Genomic DNA, 24,034 nt, shown 5'->3' with positions numbered 1-24,034 from the left:
TCTCGACTGAGATTGTCTGCCAACTGGTTTTGAATTCCTGGGATGTATTGCGCTATTAGGCGTATGTGATTGTGAATCGCCCAATGCCAAATCTTCTGTGCTAAGAGACACAGTTGTGATGAGTGTGTGCCTCCCTGTTTGTTTAAGTAATACATTGTTGTCATGTTGTCTGTTTTGACAAGAATGTGTTTGTGGGCTATTAGCGGTTGAAATGCTTTCAACGCTAGAAACACTGCTAGTAGTTCTAGCTGATTTATATGAAGTTGTTTCTGCTGAATGTCCCATTGTCCCTGGATGCTGTGTTGCTTGAGGTGTGCTCCCCACCCTACCATGGAAGCATCTGTTGTGATTACGTATTGAGGCACTGGGTCCTGGAAAGGCCGCCCTTGATTTAAATTTACATGATTCCACCATTGTAGCGAGGTGTGTGTTTGGTGGTCTATCAACACTAGATCTTGAAGTTGACCCTGTGCTTGTGTCCATTGTGTTGCTAGGCACTGTTGTGAGGGTCGCATGTGTAATCTTGCGTTTGGGACAATGGCTATGCATGAGGACATCATGCCTAGTAGTTTCATCACTAATTTTACCTGATACTTCTGGTTTGGGTGTATGCTTTGTATTACGTTTCGGAATGCTTGTACCCTTTGTGGACTTGGGAGTGGCAATCCCTTTTTTTGTGTTGATTGTTGCTCCTAAGTATTGTTGCATTTGACACAGCTGTAGGTGTGATTTTTGGGAGTTTAGTGAGAAACCCAGTTTGTGAAGGGTTTCTATGACGTATTTTGTGTGTTGAAGACACTGTTCCTGAGTGTTGGTTTTGATTAACCAATCGTCTAGATACGGGAATACGTGTATGTGCTGTCTTCTGATATGTGCAGCTGCTACTGTAAGGCATTTTGTAAATACCTTTGGTGCTGTTGTTAGCCCGAATGGTAACACTTTGAACTGGTAATGTACTCCTTGGATTACAAACGTTAAGTATTTCCTGTGTGAAGGATGTATGGGTATATGGAAGTACGCATCTTTGAGATCCAAAGTTGACATGTAGTCTTGTTGTTTGAGCAAGGGGATTACATCTTGAAGTGTCACCATGTGAAAGTGATCTGATTTGATGTAAAGATTTAGTGTTCTGAGTTCTAAGATGGGTCTCAGAGTTTTGTCCTTTTTGGGTATTAGAAAATACAGGGAATAAACACCTGTTCCTTTCTGATGGTTGGGTACTAGTTCTATTGCGTCTTTTTGTAACAACGCTTGGACTTCTATGTGTAGTAGATCTAAGTGCTGTTTGGACATGTTGTGTGTTCTTGGAGGCACATTTGGTGGTAATTGTAGGAATTCTATGCAATAACCATGCTGGATAATGGCTAGGACCCAAGAGTCTGTTGTTATTTCCTCCCAAATCTGGTAATAATCTGTTAGTCTCCCCCCCACTGGTGTTATGTGTTGGGGATTTGTGACACTGAAGTCACTGTTTGTTTTGAGGGGTCTTTGGAACTTCCTTCTAGTTTTAGGGAACTGTCCACCTCTGTATTGTCCCCGAAAGCCTCCTCTTTGATACTGGCTCTGGTATGTGGGTCTGGTCTGTGAGGTTGAGGGTTCTGTGGTTTGGCAACGAAACCCTCCTCTAAATTGTGTCTTCCTAAAAGTGCCTCTGCTTTGTGGGGAGTAGAGCGCGCCCATGGCCTTGGCCGTATCTGTATCCTTTTTCAGCTTCCCGATAGCTGTGTCCACTTCCGGCCCAAACAACTGCTGTCCATTAAAAGGCATATTAAGCACAGCCTGTTGGATTTCGGGCTTGAATCCTGAGGTGCGTAGCCATGCGTGTCTCCGAATTGTGACCGCTGTATTTACAGTTCTTGCAGCTGTGTCTGCTGCGTCCATTGCCGATCGTATCTGGTTATTCGAGATAATTTGGCCCTCTTCCACCACTTGTTGTGCACGCTTTTGGAATTCTTTGGGCAGATGTTCAATAAAGTGCTGCATTTCATCCCAGTGGGCTCTGTCATATCTTGACAGCAAAGCCTGTGAATTGGCAGTGCGCCATTGATTGGCTGCTTGTGCTGCCACTCTTTTCCCCGCTGCGTCGAACTTGTGACTTTCTTTGTCGGGTGGTGGTGCATCTCCGGAGGTGTGTGAATTCGCCCTTTTACGTGCTGCGCCTACTACTACTGAGTCAGGTGTCAGTTGCTGCGTGATGTACATAGGGTCTGTTGGGGGAGGCTTGTACTTTTTCTCCACCCTAGGAGTGATGGCCCTGCCTTTTACGGGTTCTTGAAATACTTGCTTTGCGTGTTTCAACATTCCCGGTAACATCGGAAGACTCTGGTACTGACTGTGTGTGGACGACAGAGTATTAAATAAAGTCATCTTCAATCGGTTCAGCGTACAGTGTCACGTTGTGAAAAGCAGCAGCTCTGGACACCACCTGTGTGTAAGCAGTACTGTCTTCAGGTGGTGATGGTCTTGCTGGGTAACAGTCGGGACTATTATCTGACACAGGCGCATCATAAAGATCCCATGCATCTGGGTCATCTTGGCTCTTGCCTGTGTGCGTTGGAGACTGCATCATAGGTGGGCTAGCAATTGGTGATGGTTGCGGTGAGCGTTGTGGTGGAGTTACTTGTTTTGCCACCTTTGCCTGTGGTTGTTTATCTTTATCTTGGAAAGCAAGTTTCATTTTCATCCTTATAGGAGGAAGAGTTCTTATCTTTCCTGTCTCTTTTTGGATATGGAGCCTTCTCTGTGTATAATCTGGCTCCCCTGCTTCTAGCTCTTGTCTGAATTTATGGCTTTGCATTTGTGTGGAAAGCCCTTGTTCCTCGGTGTAGGAACTTGTCTTCGGCTCCAAAGCCGGATGTTTCGGTATCGAAACCTTTTCAACAGTCTTTTTCAGCTCTGAAGCCACTTTTTTGAGTTTCGGTGTTCCGATCTCTCGGTGCCGACTCATCTCGGTGCCGGTATCTCGATATCGAGATTGTTCTGAACCAGTGTCTCCGGGCAGAGCGTGTTCTGTGCTGGTATCTCGACCGGAGTCGGATGACTTCGACACATGTGTGCCCTTTTTCGGTGCCGACGGTCACCGATTTTTGGGGTTAAGCCATGGCCTGCCGGCGGTGGCGTCCCCTGGGCTTTGATGATTTTTACGTGAGTTTTGGCCAGAGCTGTTTTACTCACGGTTTTCGACGTCTGTTCTGTTTCGGCCTCGTCCGAGTCAGCAATGGAGAAGGTTTCTTCTTCCTCCAAGTCGTGGTGTCCTGACGGCGCCAACGCCATTTGAAGCCTTCTTGCTCTCCGGTCCCTCAGCGTTTTCCTCGACCGAAACGCTCGACAGGCCTCACAGGTATCCTCTTTGTGTTCGGGAGACAAACACAAATTACAGACCAAATGTTGATCTGTGTAAGGGTACTTGTTGTGGCATTCGGGGCAGAAGCGGAATGGGGTCCGTTCCATTAGTCCTGTAGACGCACGTGGTCGGGCCGACCAGGCCCTGCCGGAGAATCGAAACCCCGAAGGGCCACCGGAGCTCTTCAAAATTCGGTGTTGATCTGCGTTAACTAACCCGATACCGAACGCAAACAATATTGTCAATATTCCGATATCTAACTAACTTTCCGAACCGAAACACGGAGCGAAGAGGAACACGTCCGAACCCGATGGCGGAAAGAAAACAATCTAAGATGGAGTCGACACCCATGCGCAATGGAGCCGAAATGGGAGGAGTCCCTCGATCTCGTGACTCGGAAATACTTCTTCAAAGAAAACCAACTTGTAACACTCGGAGCCCAACACTAGATGGCAGGATATGCACAGCATGTGTATCTGCAGCTACACATGCCATCGAGAACACACACACACACACACACACACACACACACACACACACACACACCTATCTGAGCAAGGGTCAGTAGCCACCTAACACCCACCTAGAATGTCTGATTCTGGGGTTGTAAGTAGCATAATCCTAACTTAAATGACAGTCCTTCTGGAAAACGTAACACCAGATCATAATTCCGTATTAATACCATACATAGTGTTAACTCAATGTTCATCTCTAGGGGTATCATTGTGCAACATTTCAACAGATGTATTACCTTTCAGAGTTTTAAATCAATGTTCATCTCCTGGTATTATCAATGTTTATAAGTTTAACAAGCTTAATCCATATACAGTTTTACATCAATGTCCATCTCCTTGTATATAAGGTTTATCAATTCACCAGATCTTGAGCAACTAGACGGTTGAATTCACAATACCTTAAACAAAAATCCATCACTTTGGTATACTTATATCTGATCAGGAGTCTGTACTATGTTACCCAATATTAAGAGATTGCCGCTTATTGTACATCTCCTTCTGTATTTGCTGTGAGGAAGTAGTGAGCACCACCAGACAAAAGAAAACCCGACGCCAAGAGACGAACCCGCCACGATCAGGAGGGACAGAGAACACTGAGCACCTGGTACAAAGACTGAAGAGGAAAGCAGGAGGACGCAGACGGGAGTAGCACAAAAACGTCAATGTGGATGCCACAGGTAGGTATGAATAGGTGAGTACAGGGGGAGGGAACATGCAGATGAGGAGCACAGTCGGGACACTGTGAAGGAAGTACACTCTACAGTCTAGACCCTGTCCCCTCAATTTGGGATCCGATTCCCAGATTCCTCCATCGAAGCCACAAGATGAGAGGGTTGCAACTTCAGATATGTTGGACCCTGAGGATGTAAATTCACCCCCACTCTGCTGAATGGGTGTCAACTGATAAGATGGCTACATACCTGGCTGGTACATTACATAAGCCCTTGGAGAAGGAAGTAAGGACAGGTGTCCAGCGGAATGCCCTTGCCCCTCATGGCCAGGAAGGTCGCTCTTACTCTGGAAACAGTCTCTCGAATGGCTACATTCTTGAGAAAGTATACGTGATCCAAAAAAGGGCATCAATAGATCGTGGCACTCTTGTCAGGATAAACTCCGCTATGTCATTGGGCTCCTCACAGAAATCCTTAACATGGTGGAGGAAGCTAGGCAGTCTGGGGCCTTCGCTCTCCTGAAGAGAAGCTGCTTGTATGGATGAGGATAGGAGACCTACTACTTGGGCAATCTGTCTGAGTTGTTGACAGCCATTTAACAGCCAACAGAGTAGAGGATTGGTGCTCCAAGGAATGGAAGGACATGAGCCTGTAGAAATTGGACCTAAATATCTTCTCAGTGCTTTAGACCAGATGGGGTCCCTTCACAGTGGATCTCTTTGTGTCACGGCTGGACCATCAGGTGGCCTGCTTCTTCACCTGGAAATTAGATCCCTTGGCGGCAGTGACAAATGCATTTCTACAGTACGGTCAAATGAACAGGGATACACATTTCCCTCCTTTACAATGATAATGAGATTGTCAGCCCACGTCAGGAGGCAACAAGCAAGCTTAGCCCTCTTTACACCAATATGTAGGTTACAAGTTTGGTTTCCAGTTCATCTGGAACTTTCTTAGGAATCTCCAATCTGTCTACCCCAATCTTAGTTTCTTCTCAGGGCCAATGGGTAGTGATCTTCTTGAGTAATGCCAATTGCGCCCTTTCAACAGAGGCGCCGTTCTCTTATGAAACTGGACTCCAAGCTGGATGATTCGGCTTCTGTGGATTCAGGCACGGTGGCGCAAGGGGGCTTTTTGGAAATCCATCTGTCAAGGAACTGGGGAAGTTTGTCTCCAATTTCACATCCATTGATAAAGCCCAGGCTTCCATGTAGAAAATTTTCAACCATAGAATTTTTGACGGGACCAGCCATGGCAGAGGCCGTTCGACTGGCTGAGTTGCCTACCAAGGCCCTCCCAGATGTCAAGACACACCAGAAACCCCAGCAGTATCAGTCCCGGTATAGGGATTTGTTTTCCCTCCAGTGTATTACAGAAGAACAGAGGTGGCTCACGAGGACAGTTCAAAAGAAATAATCCAGGTGAGAATTCTCCCCACTCAGGGGTCGGGGGTCATTTGGCCCCGTTTATCCACAACTGGAGGTCCCTCACCTCAGACGCCTGGGTCCTGCAGATGGTCCAAAGTTGTCATATCAATTTCAGCATTGCCAGCATCATCTGCCCAGGTTCTCCGAGGCGCAATGCTCTCTTACTGACCAAGAGGTTGTGGACCTATTACAAAAAAATGTGCTTGCACTTACTCATCCTCACTCGTCTGGTTTTTTGAGCAACATATTCTTGGTGTACAAACGGGATGGAGGTCAGCACCCGGTTGTAAATCTTTGGAAATTCAACAAGTGGTTGATTTACTCACCACTTCAAGATGGAAGGCATCCATCTCTTGAGAGATCTCCTGCATCCAGATGATTGGATGGTGAGGCTAGATCTCAAAGATGATTACCTCAGTTCCGATATTTGCACCTCATTGTAGATTCCTACATTTCCAAAGAAGAGATCGGGTGTTTGAATTGAAGACTCTTCCCTCTGGCCTCTCGTCAGCTCCATGGTGCTTCAGAAAAGTGCTGAAACCTGGGGTGGAACACCTTTGAGCTCAGGGGTTTTGCCTAACTGTCTATCCTGATGACATCCTATTAATGATTCTGTGTCCCAAAACGCTGATGAAACACCTTCACATAACAGTGCATCTGCTTGAGAGCTTAGGCTTCGTTATGAATGAGAATAAGTCACTGCTGATTCCGACCAGAAAGACAACCTTTCTAGGGTTTGTAATCAACGTGTCAGAAAAGACATTGAGCCTCTCTTCCCACAAGGTAGTGAAGATCTATCAGGAGCAGCAGAAACCCTTGTCAAGACCATTAACAACTCAGACAGATTGCCTGGGTAGTAGGTTTCCTATCCTCATCCATATAAGCAGTTTTTCCGGGTCCACTCCATTACAGTGCGCTTCAGAGACTCAAGGCTCTCTATCTGCACAAGGGTCTAAAATACTCAGATGTGGTGCCTTTAACAGACGAAGTGAGGCAGGAAATGGTGTCTCAGGAATATGGAGGCATGAAACAGAAAGGCGATTTTTGGATCAAACCCAGATTTAGATGTAGAATCCGCCATCAGCAAATCTGGCAGGGGTGCTCAGTGTGGGGATTCTTCACAGGAGGAAAATGGTCCGTGCAAGAACGTCAACTTCACATCAACTAACTGGAGCTCATGGCCAGGTCCTTCGCCATTCAATGGCCAACAGGGTGGAGGACTGGTGTTCCAAGAAATGGAACGACATGAGCCTGTGGAAATTGGACCCGAAGATCTTCTCAGTGCTTTAGACCAGATGGGGTACCCTCACAGTGGATCTGTTTGCATCATGGCAGGACCATTAGGTGGCCTGCTTCTTCACCTGGAAATTGGATACCTTGGCAGCAGCGACAAATGCATTTCTACAGTACCAGACAAAGGAACAGGGATACACATTTCCCCCCTTTGCAATGATAATGAGATTGTCAGCCAACGTCAAGAGGCAACAAGCAAGGTTAGCCCTAGTTACACCAATATGGAGGTTGCAAGTTTGGTTTCCAGTTCATCTGGAACTTTCTTAGGATTCCCCAATCAGTCTACATCAATTTCAGTTCCTTCTCATGGATCCTCTAGGCAATCCCCATCCACTGTTTCTCCAAGTTAGAAATGTCCCTCATGATGTGGCGGATTACAGGGAGAGAGGGAGAATCCCTGGCCTTTCCCAGGATGCTGAAAGACTTCCGGCTAAAGCATTGGCAGAGGGTACAGTCAAATGTTATTAATCTGGATGGTCAAGATGGGTGTGTTGGTGTCTGCAACAAGGTGAAGATCCTGTGGGGTCCAAAGTTGTCCCTGTCATGAATTTCTTGTCATCTTTGGTCTACTGGGCGGTCAAAGCTTTTAGGTTTGCCATCTCTGCTGGTTACAATGTTTGCGAGGGTATTCGGATGAAGAACATACAATGGTGAATAAAATAATTAGAGGTATCAGACTCTCTCTTCCCTCACAAATTAAATATTCACCATTATGGGATGCCATTAAAGTTCTTAATATGTTCCTGACACGGCAAATTGATGAGTTACTTTCTTGCAAAGAACTTTCTGACGCTGTTATACCTAGTGCCTTGTCGCAGAGTATCAGATGTCCGGGCTTTGGACATTTCAGGTAAAGTATTTAACACAGATGGGGTTACTTTTCATATTGCTAGAAGAACAAAATGCGATTCAAAAATGGTGTCTTACCCGGTTTTCAATAATGTTCTCAAATGTGTGTGGTTTGTTGTCCCAAGGCCTACGAGACTATGACAGATGAGTTTCATCCTCTTGAGGAGCAACAACTGCTTATATCTATTACCAAACCTTTCAAGGCGGCGTCCTCTCCTACCATTACCAGATGGGCATGATGGAAAATGCAAGAGGCAGGTATTGAAGTGTCTCATTTTGGAGCCCATTCAGTTAGAGGGGTCATGGCGTCTAAAGCCTTCTCTTTAGGCAGCACGGCTAGAAGACATCATCAATGCGGTGGACTGGTCTTCAGATTCTATGTTAGAAATTTTATTTTAAAACCAGTCCAAGATATGGCCTCCCTGGTGGTGGACAAGCTTTGAATAAGCATAATCCTTGCCTCCGGGCCTGACATAGAATGTAAAATGTCCTACCTTTTGTAACTGAAAGTTTCAATTAAATTAAAGACACAAGGGCGTGGATTATTCGCACCCAGGTTTGGGGACTACAAACGTGTTTTCCCTACCCTCAAGTTATAGAACTATTTGCCGAAGCTCAGATTCATTACATATACAGATGTCTCTATCTGGTATAAGTATTAGGAGATTTATTTGTTTTCTTGAGGGTTGTGGATTTACTTGTTAACATTGTTCTGGTTATTATGCAAAACGTTGGTTGAAAAATAAGGTTGTGTGCTCCTTACTTGTAATGAAATATTGACTTCGAGGTAAGCAGGTGATGTACCTCTTTTTTGTCTTTTACCTGGCTAGGATAACAGCAAAATGGAATCAAAAAGCAGTAATCTGGGGCCACTGTCGCATGAAGAAAGAGGAAGCACAGAGGATAGACAAGGACTGCTACAGGACTTTAGGGGCCTGATTTAGATTTTGGCTGAATTGTTTTCTCCATCACAAATATCCTGTCCGCAGTATTACGATTCCATAATACCCCATTGAAATCGTAAAATGGAGGCCGGGAAATCTGTCACGTTTGTGACAGAAGAACCCGTACACCAAACTCTAAGTGAGGCCCTAAGTGTGCTGACTGGGTGAATTTGCCAACTTCCTTCTCCAGTGGTTCTTGTGAAAGATAGTTTTTGGTGAAATGTTGAAGCTGTTAGTGTTAAAATAAAGGAAGAAAGTTAAAGCAGAATTCTTGTCTCAGTGTCCTTCATAGAATTTAAACTTTTTGTTACAAAAGCTAGGAAATTTGACATTCTGTTTGAAAAAAAAATCTATTGATATCGCAAACATGTATGCAAAACACCCATCTTGACCCTACTAACCTAAAAATGGAAAATACCTGGGGCAGTATTCTTATGAAACCGGTTTTTGTAAATATATTTTGAAATTACAGTAAAGAGGTCCCCATACATAACTGGATGAAACAATATCTGCATTCAGCATCATAACTGGCAAATATTTAGTATTATAGCAATAAAGTTCCTTCACCTGAATACTTTGGGGTATTTCCATATAACATGTTATTTTGTGATGTTAGTAAAGCACCACAATTTCCTATAAACTAAATTTTGCAAGGTGTTTTTCTGTTTTTGGTTTATTATTTTGCCACAGGCTTCTGTAGCCACTGTGCAACAGTATTGGGGCAAGCCTGACGAGTTCTGGTCACACAGTTCTATATTAAAAGCTACAGAAAGTATAGCAGCACTCACAAAATGACTGAGAAAGAGCCAGAGAGTAAAAGCTGAAGACGTGAACATATTAATTTTAATAAAGACAAAATCCAAGTGGCGATGTGGGAAACTGACTTTAAAGAGCACTGTAAAGGTAACTGTTAAAAGTTTAGGTGTTTGGCAGTTTGGCCAGATCATGGTACAAGATTAAAACAACTGCAAATGTAGTATGAGGAAGCATTCGAAATTAAATATGGGTGCAGCTAAATATTTGTCCGAAAACAGAATGTTTTTGTTATGGCCTTCACTCACTTTTGTGATCAGAGTCAAGAAAGTTATCTTTGCTTTCAAATTCATTCACTTTACTGATTATCCAAGCAATAAACGTCTCATTACCATGGTATGGTTGAAAGCATACTTCAGCAAAACTATGCACCTTGAGAGATATATTGTAAAGGAGGCCAGATTAATACATGCACAGGAGATGTATTCTTCCGACTTTTTTTGGGCTCTGTGTAAGGTAACCTTGTATGCAAGCAATGGAGTGGCCAGTTGGTCTCACCTTCAGGGTGCCAATGGAAACCCCTATTGGCTTGCCAGTCCTTCTCGTGTGCTATTCGGCATCGGCTTAAAGATAAAAACATAGTTTATCCAAGCTGTTGGCAAAAAAAACCAAAGGATGATGCATACATGCGCACTTGTCATCAACATCACGCATGTGCACATTTACATCATACCCCACAGTGACCCAGCATCACCAGGCACGCTCATGGATGCATCATGACACAGTAGCAGTTTTTATTTTAATTTACTGTTCCGAGATGGAGGATGCTGATTTTGCAGAGATAAAGTAAAAAATATAAAAGTGTGCCAAAGTGCACTTTCTGGAAAGAACCCGTCTGGTAGAAAATTGAAGCTTTTGGGTACGACTAAGACAGGAAGGAAGGAGGCAGCAGCAGTGGAGCTGGGGTGTGTGTAAAATAAACCTAAAAAAGAACTGAGAAAACCAAGAGGGATTGGCTAACAGACAAGATGGAGCAGGAGCAATATGGACAGTATGAGAGGCCCAGGTGAATGGGGAAACAGCACAGGAGACAGACACCAAGAAAACAAATGCACTCCCATGAAGTGCTCAAAGTAAAACAGAAAAGAAGTTCCCGGATATTTAACAGTGAAATGACGAAAGCATCCAATCAGAAGAATGGTTAAGAAGCTATGATCCAGGGTGTGTAGAAACACAAGAATGGTAAGAAAAGCTACTGAAGAAGGAGCGAAACTGGCAAGAAAGTCAATCAATGATCCGAAATGGGCTGATCCAAAGTCCTTTTAAGTATTGGTATTGTGCCCAAAAACAAAATGGTGAATGTAGGCAAAGATTAAACACAAAATCTCCCTCTACAAATGGGTGCCAAAGCACAAAGAAGAGCAGAAAAAGAATTTGAATAGAGTAACATACTGAGGCACTCATTAAGCAGCACACGCGGACTATGATTATGTTTGAGTGGGTGCAACTGCTTTGACAACGCTGAACCAATAAAACATAGATACATTTTAGTTTTCTTTAATCCATACCAAGTCAAAAAGTGAGTTATTTCTTGTATTTTCATATCTTTTTTAAATCAGCACTAAAATGCAAAATGTTGTATGGTTGTTGTGGTTAAAGTTTGTATCATACCTCGGTGTATTCTTTTGTTTGGCAGGAAACCAGGTGTTTCATACTGCATCAACGAGCCAAGACGATCAGCAACACAAACCAGCTCCTGCACCTCTGGCTTATAGCTTTCAAAATTTTGAAGCAGCACATCCCTTAGCGAAAAATGAAAAGCACATTATTAAAACACCGGAAAGGACCTTATGACGATATCCTACAGAGTTGCATTCTTCAACTAGGCCTCAAATGCTACGGAAACAGGAGGATCTGAACTCAGTGGCATGTGTAGTTTTTCATCTTCATTTTGTTTCACTCTATGAATCATTTTACATGTGTCAAAAATAAGTTTTTTATGATTTTGTTTTTGGGGCAAGGACGAACAATAAGGCAAGTCATTTGAACCACAATTGCTTCTGCTGGGCATACACAAATCTATGGTAAATATAAATGTAAGAAAAGCATTAGTATAGGTAAGCCACATTTTGTTTTATTTAAGGTGGGATTCTTCTATATATTAAAAAGCTTATATAAAATACCAAGGAGACAAAAGAAAAATAAGGAACTAAAAGAACAACCTAGCCATAAAATATTTTTGAGGGCAGATTAGCATGTTCTATTGCTCCTTGTAACTGCGCTAAGAAAAGGTATCAATGTAGTGCTTTGAATGGTTGAGAAAACATAAAAGAACAGCACCTATATGGCGAGATAGACAACTGCAAGAAACCAGTCACTTTGAGGTTTTAAAAAAGCTTTATCCTTTAAGATGTAAATGTGGAGTCCCCTCTGAGGAACATTTCTCCATCCAAAACATACAAACAACTTTAAAGATTATGGTTATGTGAAAATGTAAAAAAGAAATGAACAAGCAAACCAGAACGAACTTGCATCAAAAAGTTGGTTTAAAGTACAACTGCATTAATTTACAAATCATTATTGCACCGTTTCCAGAAGCAACTAGAAGCAAAACCAAAGATACTTCGGAGGTAACAATGTCACATCGTAATAGCATTCTTTGACAGAACCCCTCTGCTCCCTCCCAAAACCTCCATATGAATAGCTGGACTACGGACTACACAGGTAGCAGCCATGAGGCTAGTGGAGGACTTTTTCAGCCCTTAAGAAAGCCAGAGGGCCTCTTCTACCCAGAACTTTCTCTAGTAGTGAACCTTACCTTACTTCCAAAATTAACGCTCAGCCCTTGTACTGTTGCACCTTTCCCCACCAAACCAGTCTTCGAGCCTCCTACTGACATATCCCAGGACCCAACTTCTTAAATCTAATCTCTATCTCAACTGTAAATACACCATAGCATCAACGGATTACCATCTTCTAGAACATTCCCTTTCTTTGGCTGACACTTATTTCGTGGCTAGCTGTCACTTCGTCATAATAATGAAACTGCAGTGAGCTACATAGATCATAAATGATTCACTAACCACTGTACGCCCTCAAATCACTGGCTTTATTATGTATATTAGTAAGTCACCTATTACTTTCGCCATAGTCGAAACATAGCAGCTTCATTACGTTAGCACTACTTAAATCTAGGCCTGATTAATGGACCTCAAGATCCCCCACTCACCACAAGAAACATTTAAATGATCTCTAATGCCATCTGTGTCTGACTGTCATTCAAGACCCATTCGACTTGACAATGAGGAACTCTCAGCTCACCATAAAGCTTATAATCTAGAATAAACATATAACTGCAACCTTGCAGTACACAGTGATGTGGTTTTACCTAAAGACTGATCTTTCCGATAACCAGTATTATCGCCAATTGCTAACGATTGCCTCCAGCCAAAATTACTTCTAGTTCCTACCAGATTCGTGCATCAATCTCAATACAACTGCTCTATTCAAAAATCATAAAAGGATTGCATTTTATCTCCTTAAAACATGACATGAACAGCAAATTGTTACTCCAAACTGTAGGACAAGATGCTGGAAAGGTGGGTTTATCTGTTAAATGCGTGCAGGATGAATATTTGAATCCTGACAAAGGTAAATCACACTACAATGTTTTAGGTGACTGTAAGAAATTTGCAACACTCAGAAACAGATTTCTGGTGTATAAAACCCATGTAGAAATAACGAGTTATAATAACACATTGCACTTAATAGCTCAATAAAAGTCCTATAGTAGTGAAACGATTATTTCTGCCAAGCCAATTGGCTGTTTGCCTGGTGAACCTTATCCTATTCGTTGTTAAAGGACAGTACAGATTTTTTGTCCCAATCAATAATTCATGCAATCCTCAAAAGTTGAAAAAACATTTTCGGCCATATGATCAAGCACTTCTTTTCTTTAACCTTTCTCCTTACTAAGACACTGTTCCGTCTGAAAAAACATACTTGAAAGGTATCAACAGCTTATAACTACAACCTTTATCGAAAGGTACCACTAGATTCAGCTTCTTTATTACCTGTTCTGAAAAAGTAGCCACCCTATACCCTACAAAAGCAAAATTCTGCCACTGGTTATGTAGTAATGACTAGTTCAATAGGATACGTCCTGGTACATGGATTTAATCAAGCATGCAATTTCTGGTAAACAAAATATACACACAAAAATACACACACACGAACAAAATACATACAGACACAGGTATTTCATTCCTTTATTTTCTTTTCTTAGGCCAGTGGCAGTCCAGTTTAGGTGTACATGAGTCATTAAACCAACTCTCTTTAAATTAATCAAATCAGTTCATAAGATCGAAGCATAATCACTTTCCGACAGCGTCTGATATCGACTCACGCTGATCATTGGAAAGAATTAGAGGCTCAAAAGAAAACACAAGTACATCCCTTACCTATTCTGCTTGAATATACTAATTGTTGTGACAAAACCTGTATGGCGTGTGCGGCAACAACCTCCTGCAAATAAGCTTATACCTTAACCCGCTCACCGATGCATATTAACTCCAATGTCAAGCCATATTCTTCCAAGACCTCACTTTACATCACTCATGCCATCTCAAATGACATCACTGATGAGATCACGGATGACATCATCCAAAATACTGCTCTTCATATTACTCTATTACATGCTAGATCATTCTGGAAAAGAAACTAGGTAGTAAAGTGACCACAAATATATATAGCATAGATTGAGCACGTGTACATGTGTGTATGTAAAGAATAAACATAGGGTAGAACAGGAGACAAGTTAGATTCACTATGGTAAAAGTTATAGGACGAACATTTGAACTAACAGCAAAGTTTTAGGTGGAAAAGTACTTCATTTAAACAAGGTACAGACTTAGCGCAACTAGTATAAGTTGCAGACGTACATTACAAACAGGTAGTGGCTAAAATCAGTCTTGTTGCCAAAATATGAGAAAAAAAATCAAAGCTCATCATAACATTTCATTATTCACCTGTGAATCTCTGCGCTCATGCTGACCCTAAAGAGTTGTCATGTAGTGCTATGGACAATTTCATTATAAAATGGAGATTTGTGAAGAAATTTAATTCCAAACGTTCAGTGAAAATTCCAAGACAGTTCACATTGTTGAAGAATGTATAACGTATGGGTGACTCAAACGGTTCAAGACGCAGTGTGATTGTAAGCCTTTTTCTAAAGATGTACACCATTCAGCTCAATCCAAGAATATGTGCAAGGCATTTGTACAAACTATGGAGGGCTGCACATAGGATCTGGCTGTGCATGCCTTATCTCTGATTAATGCATAGATGTAGTCACTGACTTACAAATCTATAACCTGTGAGGTATTTAACAGGGACATCTCATTAAGGAAAATAGTGATCAAACACTCTTTTGAACAGTATTCCAGTCACTTTACCCTTTGATTTTTTCCAGTGAATTTCTAGGGATTCTTTAACATAAAGTAAGATTTCATTACAATAACCAATCCCCAGTGGGCAGCCAAGCCCCGATGCGGACAGCCTTCAGCCGTGCAGGTTATGACGTTAGGTGCAGTGTGCAGCCACAGACCAGGGCCTGCGCCCACACTCTGTGGGCAGCCGACTCTCCACCCACAGGGCACACCCTTCCCTTTTTTATGTTTTCCTCTTCCTGAGGGACGCCCTCAAGACTCCAGAGGGAGCCTCAATGGAGTCTCACTGGATCGTCGAAAATCTCCCCTTTTTTGTTTTTAAATTTTAGACCTTGTATTAAGGGCACCCTGGCACATTTTCTCCCTACAACAACAAGGGGGTCAGATTATCCATATCCTGCCTCTTTTTCAGGATACACAACCAAGTCCTCAAGCCCTGTAATGACTGCAGTAACATTTGTTTATGTTTTAGCCAGTTAATCAGAGTGCTCGCTATGAAAAAGTCCCATCAGCCAATCAGAAGAGTTGAATTTCAACCAACGGTCCAGGTATCTCTATATTTTGAACCTTACCTTCTCAAATCCTACAGAACGGATTACACCAAATTACAAAAAAACACATTTTCTGGTTAAAGAGCCAGCATTCTACCAGATATGGTCTAATTCAGTTCAGCCAATTCAGGTGCCCTTAGAGCTGATAAAAAATCCCTTTGGAAATGCATGGGAAAAGTGAGTTTTGAGAACGCCCCCCCCCCCGGCACCAAAGTTATGATGAGGAAGAGAGACTAAGCAGAACACTCTCAGGGCTACTAATTAAGGCCTGCTGCATCATACACTCTCTGAGGCTGGTCTGTAGGGAAATTTGTGGGGACAATTATACTATCTCGCAGGAATTCACAAATGTTTATGAAAATGTATATACCTCTAAGGCAACCGTAAACACCTGCCAGATAGAAGAGTATTTAAACGATTTTGCTTTGGCCTAGATCAAGGGTGGTTCACAGTTCTACCTGTCAGAACAGTTTGGTGTGCAGGAAATTATGAATGCTACTGAAGGCCTTCCAGGAAGTGAATATCTGGTTCTGTTGGGCTGACAGCTGAATTTCATAAAGAATTTAAATCAGTGCTGGCTCTGTGCCTGACTGACTTGTTTCAAGAAGCTCTCAAGACAGGTAAACGCCAGCAAACACTCGAGACGCCCTCATTACATTAATATTAAAATGCAGAAGCAAATAGGAAGACGAAGGGCCAGATGTACCAAATGCAATTTTGCATTTCTTAAATAGAGACATCATAGAAATCGCTATTTAAAAAATGCAAAATGCAATGTATTAAGATAATGATTTCCTAAAAGTGATTCCTACAAAGTAGCAATCGCTTTTAGGAAATCGATATTAAGAAATCTCATTGGATTTGAGTCAATGGGCCGGTTTCCCAATTCCTAAATAGTGATTTCTCTTTAGGAAATTGTTATTTAGGAAATGCAAAACCAAGGATGGCAATGGGCAAAAGGCCCTCCTTGGTGCACCCCAAAACTATGGGTGCACCTGTACAGCACACATTTTCCTAAGGGGCATGTGTGCGTGTTCTATTGCAATTTAAAAAAAACACTTTGGGGTGCTTTTTTGAAATTGCACCTTGTTACCATTAACTTCAAGCCGATGGTAATCGCATCTCCTAAATGCCCTTTAGTAAATGCATGGTACATCAGAATAGGAATCACAAATAGGCAATCCCTAGTTGCAATTTCCTATTCTGGGAATCGCAAATTGCGATTCCTTAAAGGACTTTGTACATAAAACAAGTCCTGGTTAGCATTTCTTAATGGCCCAAAATAGTGATTCGTAGCCCTAAGTCCTATAGGCCACTATCTCTTATGAATCTAGACAATAACATTCTTGCTTGGGTTAATGATAATTGGCTAAACCACCTAATGGAAAAATTGGTACTACCTGAACAATCTAGGTTTATGCCAGACAAAGCAACTTCTAATAACCTTGTTATTTTCCTTAATGCATCAAATTCAGCCACATATTGTGCTGCCTCAGTGTTTTTTTGATGTCGAGAAGGCCTTTGACTAGCTGGAATGGGCTTTTCTATTAGTAGGGCTTCACAGAATGGAAGTCAGCCCCAACATGACAGGCAGTCAAATCACTTTTTTTATTGTAAGGCTTGAGTGCTCAGTAACTGCTACACATAATTTCAAATCAACAGAGGCAACAGGCGGGGATGCCCACTCTCCCTTCTTCAATTTCCCCATGATGTCACTAGCCTCCTGGGTTAGACAGAGCTATTTACAAAGAGGCATCACATTTCTCTGCAAACAAATTTTTCTTTCAGTATAAGTGAATGAAATTAAGCTTTTTGCGAAGAATGCCAAGGCCAACTTGAAAGCTATTAGGAAGAACAAGTTGCCTTCCGTAAAGCTCTATCTGGGAGAGAATCTATCTAACAGCAATTTCCTCACCTTTTGAATATTCCCCTAGGAGTCAGACTGGTTCCAGCACAATCTGAGTAATACCCTTGCACGTTGATCAGTAGCTTTGTGTGGCTCCGCGGTGATGGTGCTCCACTCTAAAAGTGGGATGCAGCTCCAAATATTGGCAACACCCAAGCACCCAGACGCTTTTGCTTTCTGTACTGTTTGCAGTCTCAGACAAGGAGCTCAATCTTCAGATTGGTGGTGTGCAGATCATTAATTTGGGATCTTTTTAGATGCAAGAGTCAAGCCGACAGAACAGGGAGGCAGGAGAGTCTGTGAGGAAGCTGCTGTCAGAGTCTACCAGAGGGTTACCGAAGTTAAGTAACTTGTTTTTCTAATGGAGACTTCTAATTGCAGATTCCTCATCTTATGAACAGATTCCCAAGCAGTACCTCCTAGTAGGTAGGTCTCTGAACTGGCTCAAACCAAAAAGTCCTACAAGATCGAGCGGGGCAAAAAATGAATTATTCAGAACAAAGAAGGTCAAGAGGGTGATGTTTTTCTCAAACGTGAAATAGAGTCACTACTTTTAGAAAAAAGGATGCTCGAGTCCGTAAAACCAGTTTGTCCCAGTAAAATGTGGTAAACAGTGGGTTGACTGAGCTAGTAGCTCGCTCACCCACCACAACGCTAATGGTGACAAGAAACCCAGATTTGAGGTTAATCAGCCATAGAGGACAGCTTTACAGAGTTTGAAAGGAGCACATATGAGAAATATTAGAACAAAATTTAAGCCCCAGTGGGGCATAACAAAAGAAGAAGGGGGAAACAAATGTTGTAAATCCCTAAGAAAATACATCACAACAGGTGACATAAAAATCAAGGCTGATCCAGCAACAGTAGAAAACTGAAAAAGCCAGCAGGTACCCTTTAACAGTGCCAAAGCAAAGCCTTAATGGGTGAAGGACAACACAAACAATACTTAAGACAGCTTGACATGGAGTGGCTCAATCTATTTAGTAGTGCACCAGGCCACAAACTTATCCCAACGACAGGCGCACATTGATTTGGTTTTGGAACGCCTGGCTGCTAAGATGAATAACAATTTCAGGAAGGAGATCAAATGCACTCAACTGTTGCCGTTTAATATTCGATCATGGAGGTGGGGGTGCCCAGACCAGGTGCAGCACCCTGCCCTGCTGCTATGACAGAAGATCCTCCCAAAATTGGAAAACAGGATTCCATACTCTTCCAGCCTGATACGAGGCCACTAGAATGCTTTGAGCCTGGTTGGTCCTGATCTTCTTCAGAACTCAGGGCAGGAACGGTACCTGCGAAAAGGTGTACAGGTGTCCAGAGTTCGACTCTACGCGGAATACATCTCCGAGTGAGAGAGAGCTTCGAAACTCCAACGTACAAAAGTGCTAATATTGTATGTTCTCATCATTGGCAAGGAGACTGAGCCAAAGTTCTTCCCATTCACAGAAGAAAACATGCGCTACCTCCGGATGTAATTGCCATTCATGATCCGCATGCCATTGATAACCGAGTTGGTTCGCTCCGAAATTCAAGGAACCTGCAAGGTGGTGGGCCACATGAAAAATCACTTAAAGGTCAAGCCAAACCCAGAGGCGCAAAACATGTTAACACCAGGTCAATGGCCCCCCATGCTCCACCCTGCTGGATGTAGCACTTAATGCGGTAGTGTTGGCTGCGAGCACCTGCACAAGCCTCTCCCTTTGATGGATGGCAAGAAAGCTTTTCACACCAAGATGATGGCTTGCAGTTCCAAAAGACTGATGGAGCCATGGCTTCACCACAAACCAGACGACTCTGATCTTCACCTTTCCCAAGAGACCGCTCCAAGACCAAAGAGATGCATCAATAACCACGGCCAGCTCTGGATGGGGAAAGGAAAGGAGTATGCCGCTGAATAAAAAGCAGTCCTGCAACCACAAATGTTGATCTTTCTCACTCTACCCTGAATGTTGGACCTGACTGGAGCGATCCCTCTGATGCTGTGTCCACTGGAACTCCAGATACCACTGCAGAGCCCGCACCTGCCAGATGATATGCTTCACCAGCAGGATGCAGTGGGTCATCGTTCCCAGTAGCCTTGGATTTAATCTTACTGAAATCAAGGACAGAGGTTGAAGCATCAGGATAATAGCCCAAATGCCTTGGACCCTCCGCTCCTGGGAGTTTGTACAAAACAGCACAAAGTCCAGGATGACTCCAATGAAAGGGAGCATCTGCAAAGGAGTCAGGTGCGACTTCAGCATGTTGATAGTAAACCCCACCAATGTTATGAGGTTTGATGTCATATAGAGGTGGGGGGAATCCTGGTTTGGGCTTGCCTCCAAGAGCCAGTTGTCAATGAAGGGGAAGACAGGAAGACTAACCTTTGAAGATGTGCTGCAACCACCACCATCACATTCAAGAACACCCAAGGGGTGCTTATGAGGCCAAAGTGGATCACAGAGAACTGAAAATGCTCCTTGTCCACCGCTACTTGTAGAAAGCACCTGTGAGCATGCAGGAAGAGGATGTGGAAATAAGGGTCCTACAGGTTCAACGCTACTAGCCAGTCTTCAGGGTCGAGGGATGACAAGACCTGGGCCAGAGTGAGCTTTTTGAATGTGTCCTTTCCTTACACAGGAAGGCACTGAGAGAGTGGAGATCTGAAACAGGATGGAGGCCTCCGTCCTCCTATGGCACCAGGAAGTAGATGGTATAACAACCACAAACACCTTCCAGTGCCAACACTCCCTCTATGGTGGCTCCGGCAGCTGAAAGGGTGGAAGACTGGGCTGCACGCTGCCCATGTTGTCCACGTGGTCTGTGAGTAATGCAGCTCAGCCACAAAAGGACTATGGGAACTGCTGTACTAGCTACATCTTTGTATGTACTGAAAACGCCTACTATAGCTACAGAGGGGGCGAGACTGTTGGTGCGGTTGGCGTGGATGTGTAGACAGGTCCAGGGAGTGCACTGTGGCCTTGCAATTTGTGGAGTGCCCCAGGCCACAGCCAACTGTATCCTCAAAAAAGTTGTGAACCATTGAAAGGCATGTCCATTGCTCAAAAAAACAGTGGACTGCATCCAAGCATGCATGCAAAGGGCTATGCTGGTGCCTATGGCTCTACCAAGAGTCCAAAATAGTCCATGGTTTACAGGTCACAGCAGATTGCAAATTTGGCTGCATCACAACCGTCCTGCATAGCCTGAGAAAAGACTGCACTTGCTTCCTCCGGTACACCAAGGCCACTGAATCCCACAGAGCATGGTTGCGGCATCCTAAAAGCCAGCTGCCATTCACAAAAAAGGGCCACACCTGTAGATGAGAATACACGATTTCCAAAGGTCTCTATTCTCTTTAATTCCCTGTCAGGAAGAGCAGATGGGAACAAATTTGGGTTTGCCCTTGCAGGCCGAATCCTACACCACAAGGCTCTCAGGAAAGGAGTGATGAATGAGGAAGTCTGGGTTGTCTGGAGTCAGACAATGGTGCCTGGCAATTTTCCAGTTAACAGGAGGTCCTGAACATGGTTTAGCCCACGTCCCCAAAAGAGTGTCCGTAAGAGCTTTTTGAAGGGGAGTAGGGGATCTGAACTTCTCTGACCCAGCTGAAGCATCACAGTAAAGACTTTGGCCTTAACGTCCTGAGTAGCAAGTTGAGGATTAAGGACCTCTGCTGTCCTCAGCACAATCATCATAAAGGATGCACTTTCCTCATTGGGAGGGCCAAAGGTGAATTCAACATAGTGTCCAGAGAAGTACCCAGACTGCTGGCATCCTGGAGGTCTTCCTACCAACCGTCCACTGGAGAATGCTGGGCAAATGCAACCCCAGCATCATAGCCACAATTATCCAAATCAGTACTAAACAACTCATGTAGAAAATGAGCTCTTCTGAGGGGCAGAAGGGCTAGTCAACAGGCTGTGGCTTCATGAGAGAAGCATGGAGACTTGGACGAGGTTGAGGGTGGCACAGTCTCAGCATTGGATAGCACAATGGATTGACCATCATCGCCTGGTGTCAATGGAGCAGGTGTTAATGGATCTCGTTCTTGCATGGGATGTGGTGCTAGAAAGTGAACTGGTACAGATGTCTGTCCGGCACCCAGAACAAAGCCAGAGGCCCAAATGGTGCTGAAGGAGGATCAACAAGCAGAAACCATGTTCTGAGACCTCTTGGATACTTGGAGCCCAGAGGCATGTCAGAGGAAGCCGGTAATGTGACAAAAGGCAGCAGATTGGCATCTCGGAATGGCTCAATCTGCTGCAGCGTCATAGAGTTACTTCGGTATGAGGGTGGTTGGAATTGTCTGAGAGGGGAGACAGCTTGAGGAGGGAGTCCAGGAGGCATTTTGACACCCTACAGCCTTCCTCTGAAGATTGAAAGTGGCAGGAAGAGGTCGAAGCCTGCTTTAACTTTTTGTGTTTTTTACTTTAACTTACCCTAAGATAAGGATTAAGTCACGAGGCCGACCTTGGGACAGGGACTTTGTTTGGACCTCAACTGGTCATGATGTGGAGTCTTGTGGTGCTTTGCAATACACAGCTTCGCTGTCGGGTGGCCTTGGGGTAAATCAAGGCGCAGTTACTGCAGGCCTTAGGAATGTGTTTCTACCCCTGGCATCACAGAAAACCACAAGCTGCTCTGTCACAGACCTTTGCAACATTCCCCACAAGGTTTAAACTCTGTAGATTTAGGTACTTACATTTCCTTTGTACAGAGTGGGAAAATTATTTTGAAAAATAGTTTAAATTTCAGTCTAGAAGAGATATGGGGTAGCTCCGGCAATGCGTCTGCAGGAGCACAAAGAATGGAACTAATGTCAGTGAGCCTGGGGGTGAGAGAGCATCTATATGGGGTGCAGTGCATCAATTCCAGAGTGAAGTGATGTGACCGCAGAGCCGCAAGATGCCATCTCTCAGGGCATGCAGGGATCCTGCTCATGATTTTGATTCACTCTGACACCTGGGGGGCGGGAATTCAAAAGGTGAGGAATCAGCATTTAGACATCTATAACAGAAATAATAGGATGTGGCAGGCTTTCTTCTATTCAAATTAACTGGAGGGGAGGGAGGGAAGGGGTAGTCTGAAATATTCCCCATACAAACAACATGATCAGGCTTGCTCTCGAGTGCCTGATCCGCTGGTGCAAAGATTGTGTGAAAAAAATGGGCATTTTCATTAACAGTGATAGACAATTAGTAATCTGGGACAATTACAGACTGGTGCTGTAAAAATTAATAAAACAATAAAGAGAAGGATACAACTGCAATATGTATATCTCTTCACTAACTTTCAAGTTCCCCTTAGTAAGCACTACTTAGCTAGACTGCAAACATTACTAATCATGCTGTTTTGGGGTGGGAAGAATCTTGAAGTGAAATCTGAGGTGTTCACAAAACCACATGAAAGAGTTGGCTTAAGGGGTGTGGCCTAGACGTCAAACATGGAGGACTTCTGAGCGACAAACTCTCTGGGCCCGCAAATATGCCGAACCTTCTGGAGGCTCCCATTTCGTGAAGGCTCACAGTGCTGCGACCAGGAGCTGCTCTGGGGCATTGGACCTCTACGGTGCGTTTGCCTGGAGGCCAGAGCGGGACACTGGGCCGCGTGGCCTCGCAGGCTATATTAGAGGCGCTCCTCACCGGGACTGCAATTTAACCCCTGCTGCACCACCGCCAAGCCCCTGATGAGGACTGTTGCAGAGGTGGGAAATCAGTAAGAGCAGTCATTTTTTTATTTTCCCTGTGGCCCATCGTGCTGGGCCAGGGCCACAGGCAGAGCCAAGGTGGAATGTCGTCCCCACCTTCCTCGCGGCTGCTTGCTGGCATAACGGGTCCAACGCCAGGATAGATCCTGGTCTGGAGGGGTCATGCTGTTGCCTGCACCGGACAGGGAAGATCCTACAGGAGAGCATTTTACCTAAGACGCCTGCAGGTTAGAGCACAGCACTCAATGCAGTCAGAAATCCTCCTTTCCCACTATGTTTCATCGGAGGAGATGCAGCTCAAGTGGGGCACTGTTGCGGCACAGTGACCCCACTAAATGGTCCTCTACATTACTGTTCAGGCAAGGGGATGCACTAGGCAGTATGGAACACTAGGACACAACGTTCTGGAGTGGCCCCTCCCATTATCTTGGTGGCTCTGGATTGCGACTTCTCTCTCCCCCCATGTGTTGCATGTTTGGAGTTGGTTCCCTCTCGTCCTCCTGCATGTCTGGTACCCATCAACACTTAACCCTCTTCTGGTGCTACAGTACTGTCTGCATGGAGACTACCTTCTGCAAGGGCACTTGGATTACGTAGCAGGAGGTATTGCTCTTCATGAGGGTCTATGGACCTAAGCTCGGTG

The 24,034-nt window shown here is 43.9% G+C and overlaps 1 protein-coding gene across 3 annotated transcripts in view; it reads right to left on the bottom strand.

The window, feature by feature from the left end:
• Nucleotides 1-24,034, bottom strand: part of TTC13 (tetratricopeptide repeat domain 13) — an 815,569-nt gene that overhangs the window by 431,296 nt on the left and 360,239 nt on the right. For all 3 annotated transcript variants that reach the window (XM_069235032.1, XM_069235030.1, XM_069235031.1), the window contains exon 13: nt 11,467-11,597. In XM_069235032.1, the coding sequence (XP_069091133.1) occupies nt 11,467-11,597 (131 nt within the window). The remainder of the gene's footprint in view (nt 1-11,466; nt 11,598-24,034) is intronic.

This window comes from Pleurodeles waltl, chromosome 5 (assembly GCF_031143425.1).
Source record: "Pleurodeles waltl isolate 20211129_DDA chromosome 5, aPleWal1.hap1.20221129, whole genome shotgun sequence".
NCBI classification, from domain to species: domain Eukaryota; kingdom Metazoa; phylum Chordata; class Amphibia; order Caudata; family Salamandridae; genus Pleurodeles; species Pleurodeles waltl.
This window is presented reverse-complemented; position numbering and strand designations above follow the sequence as displayed.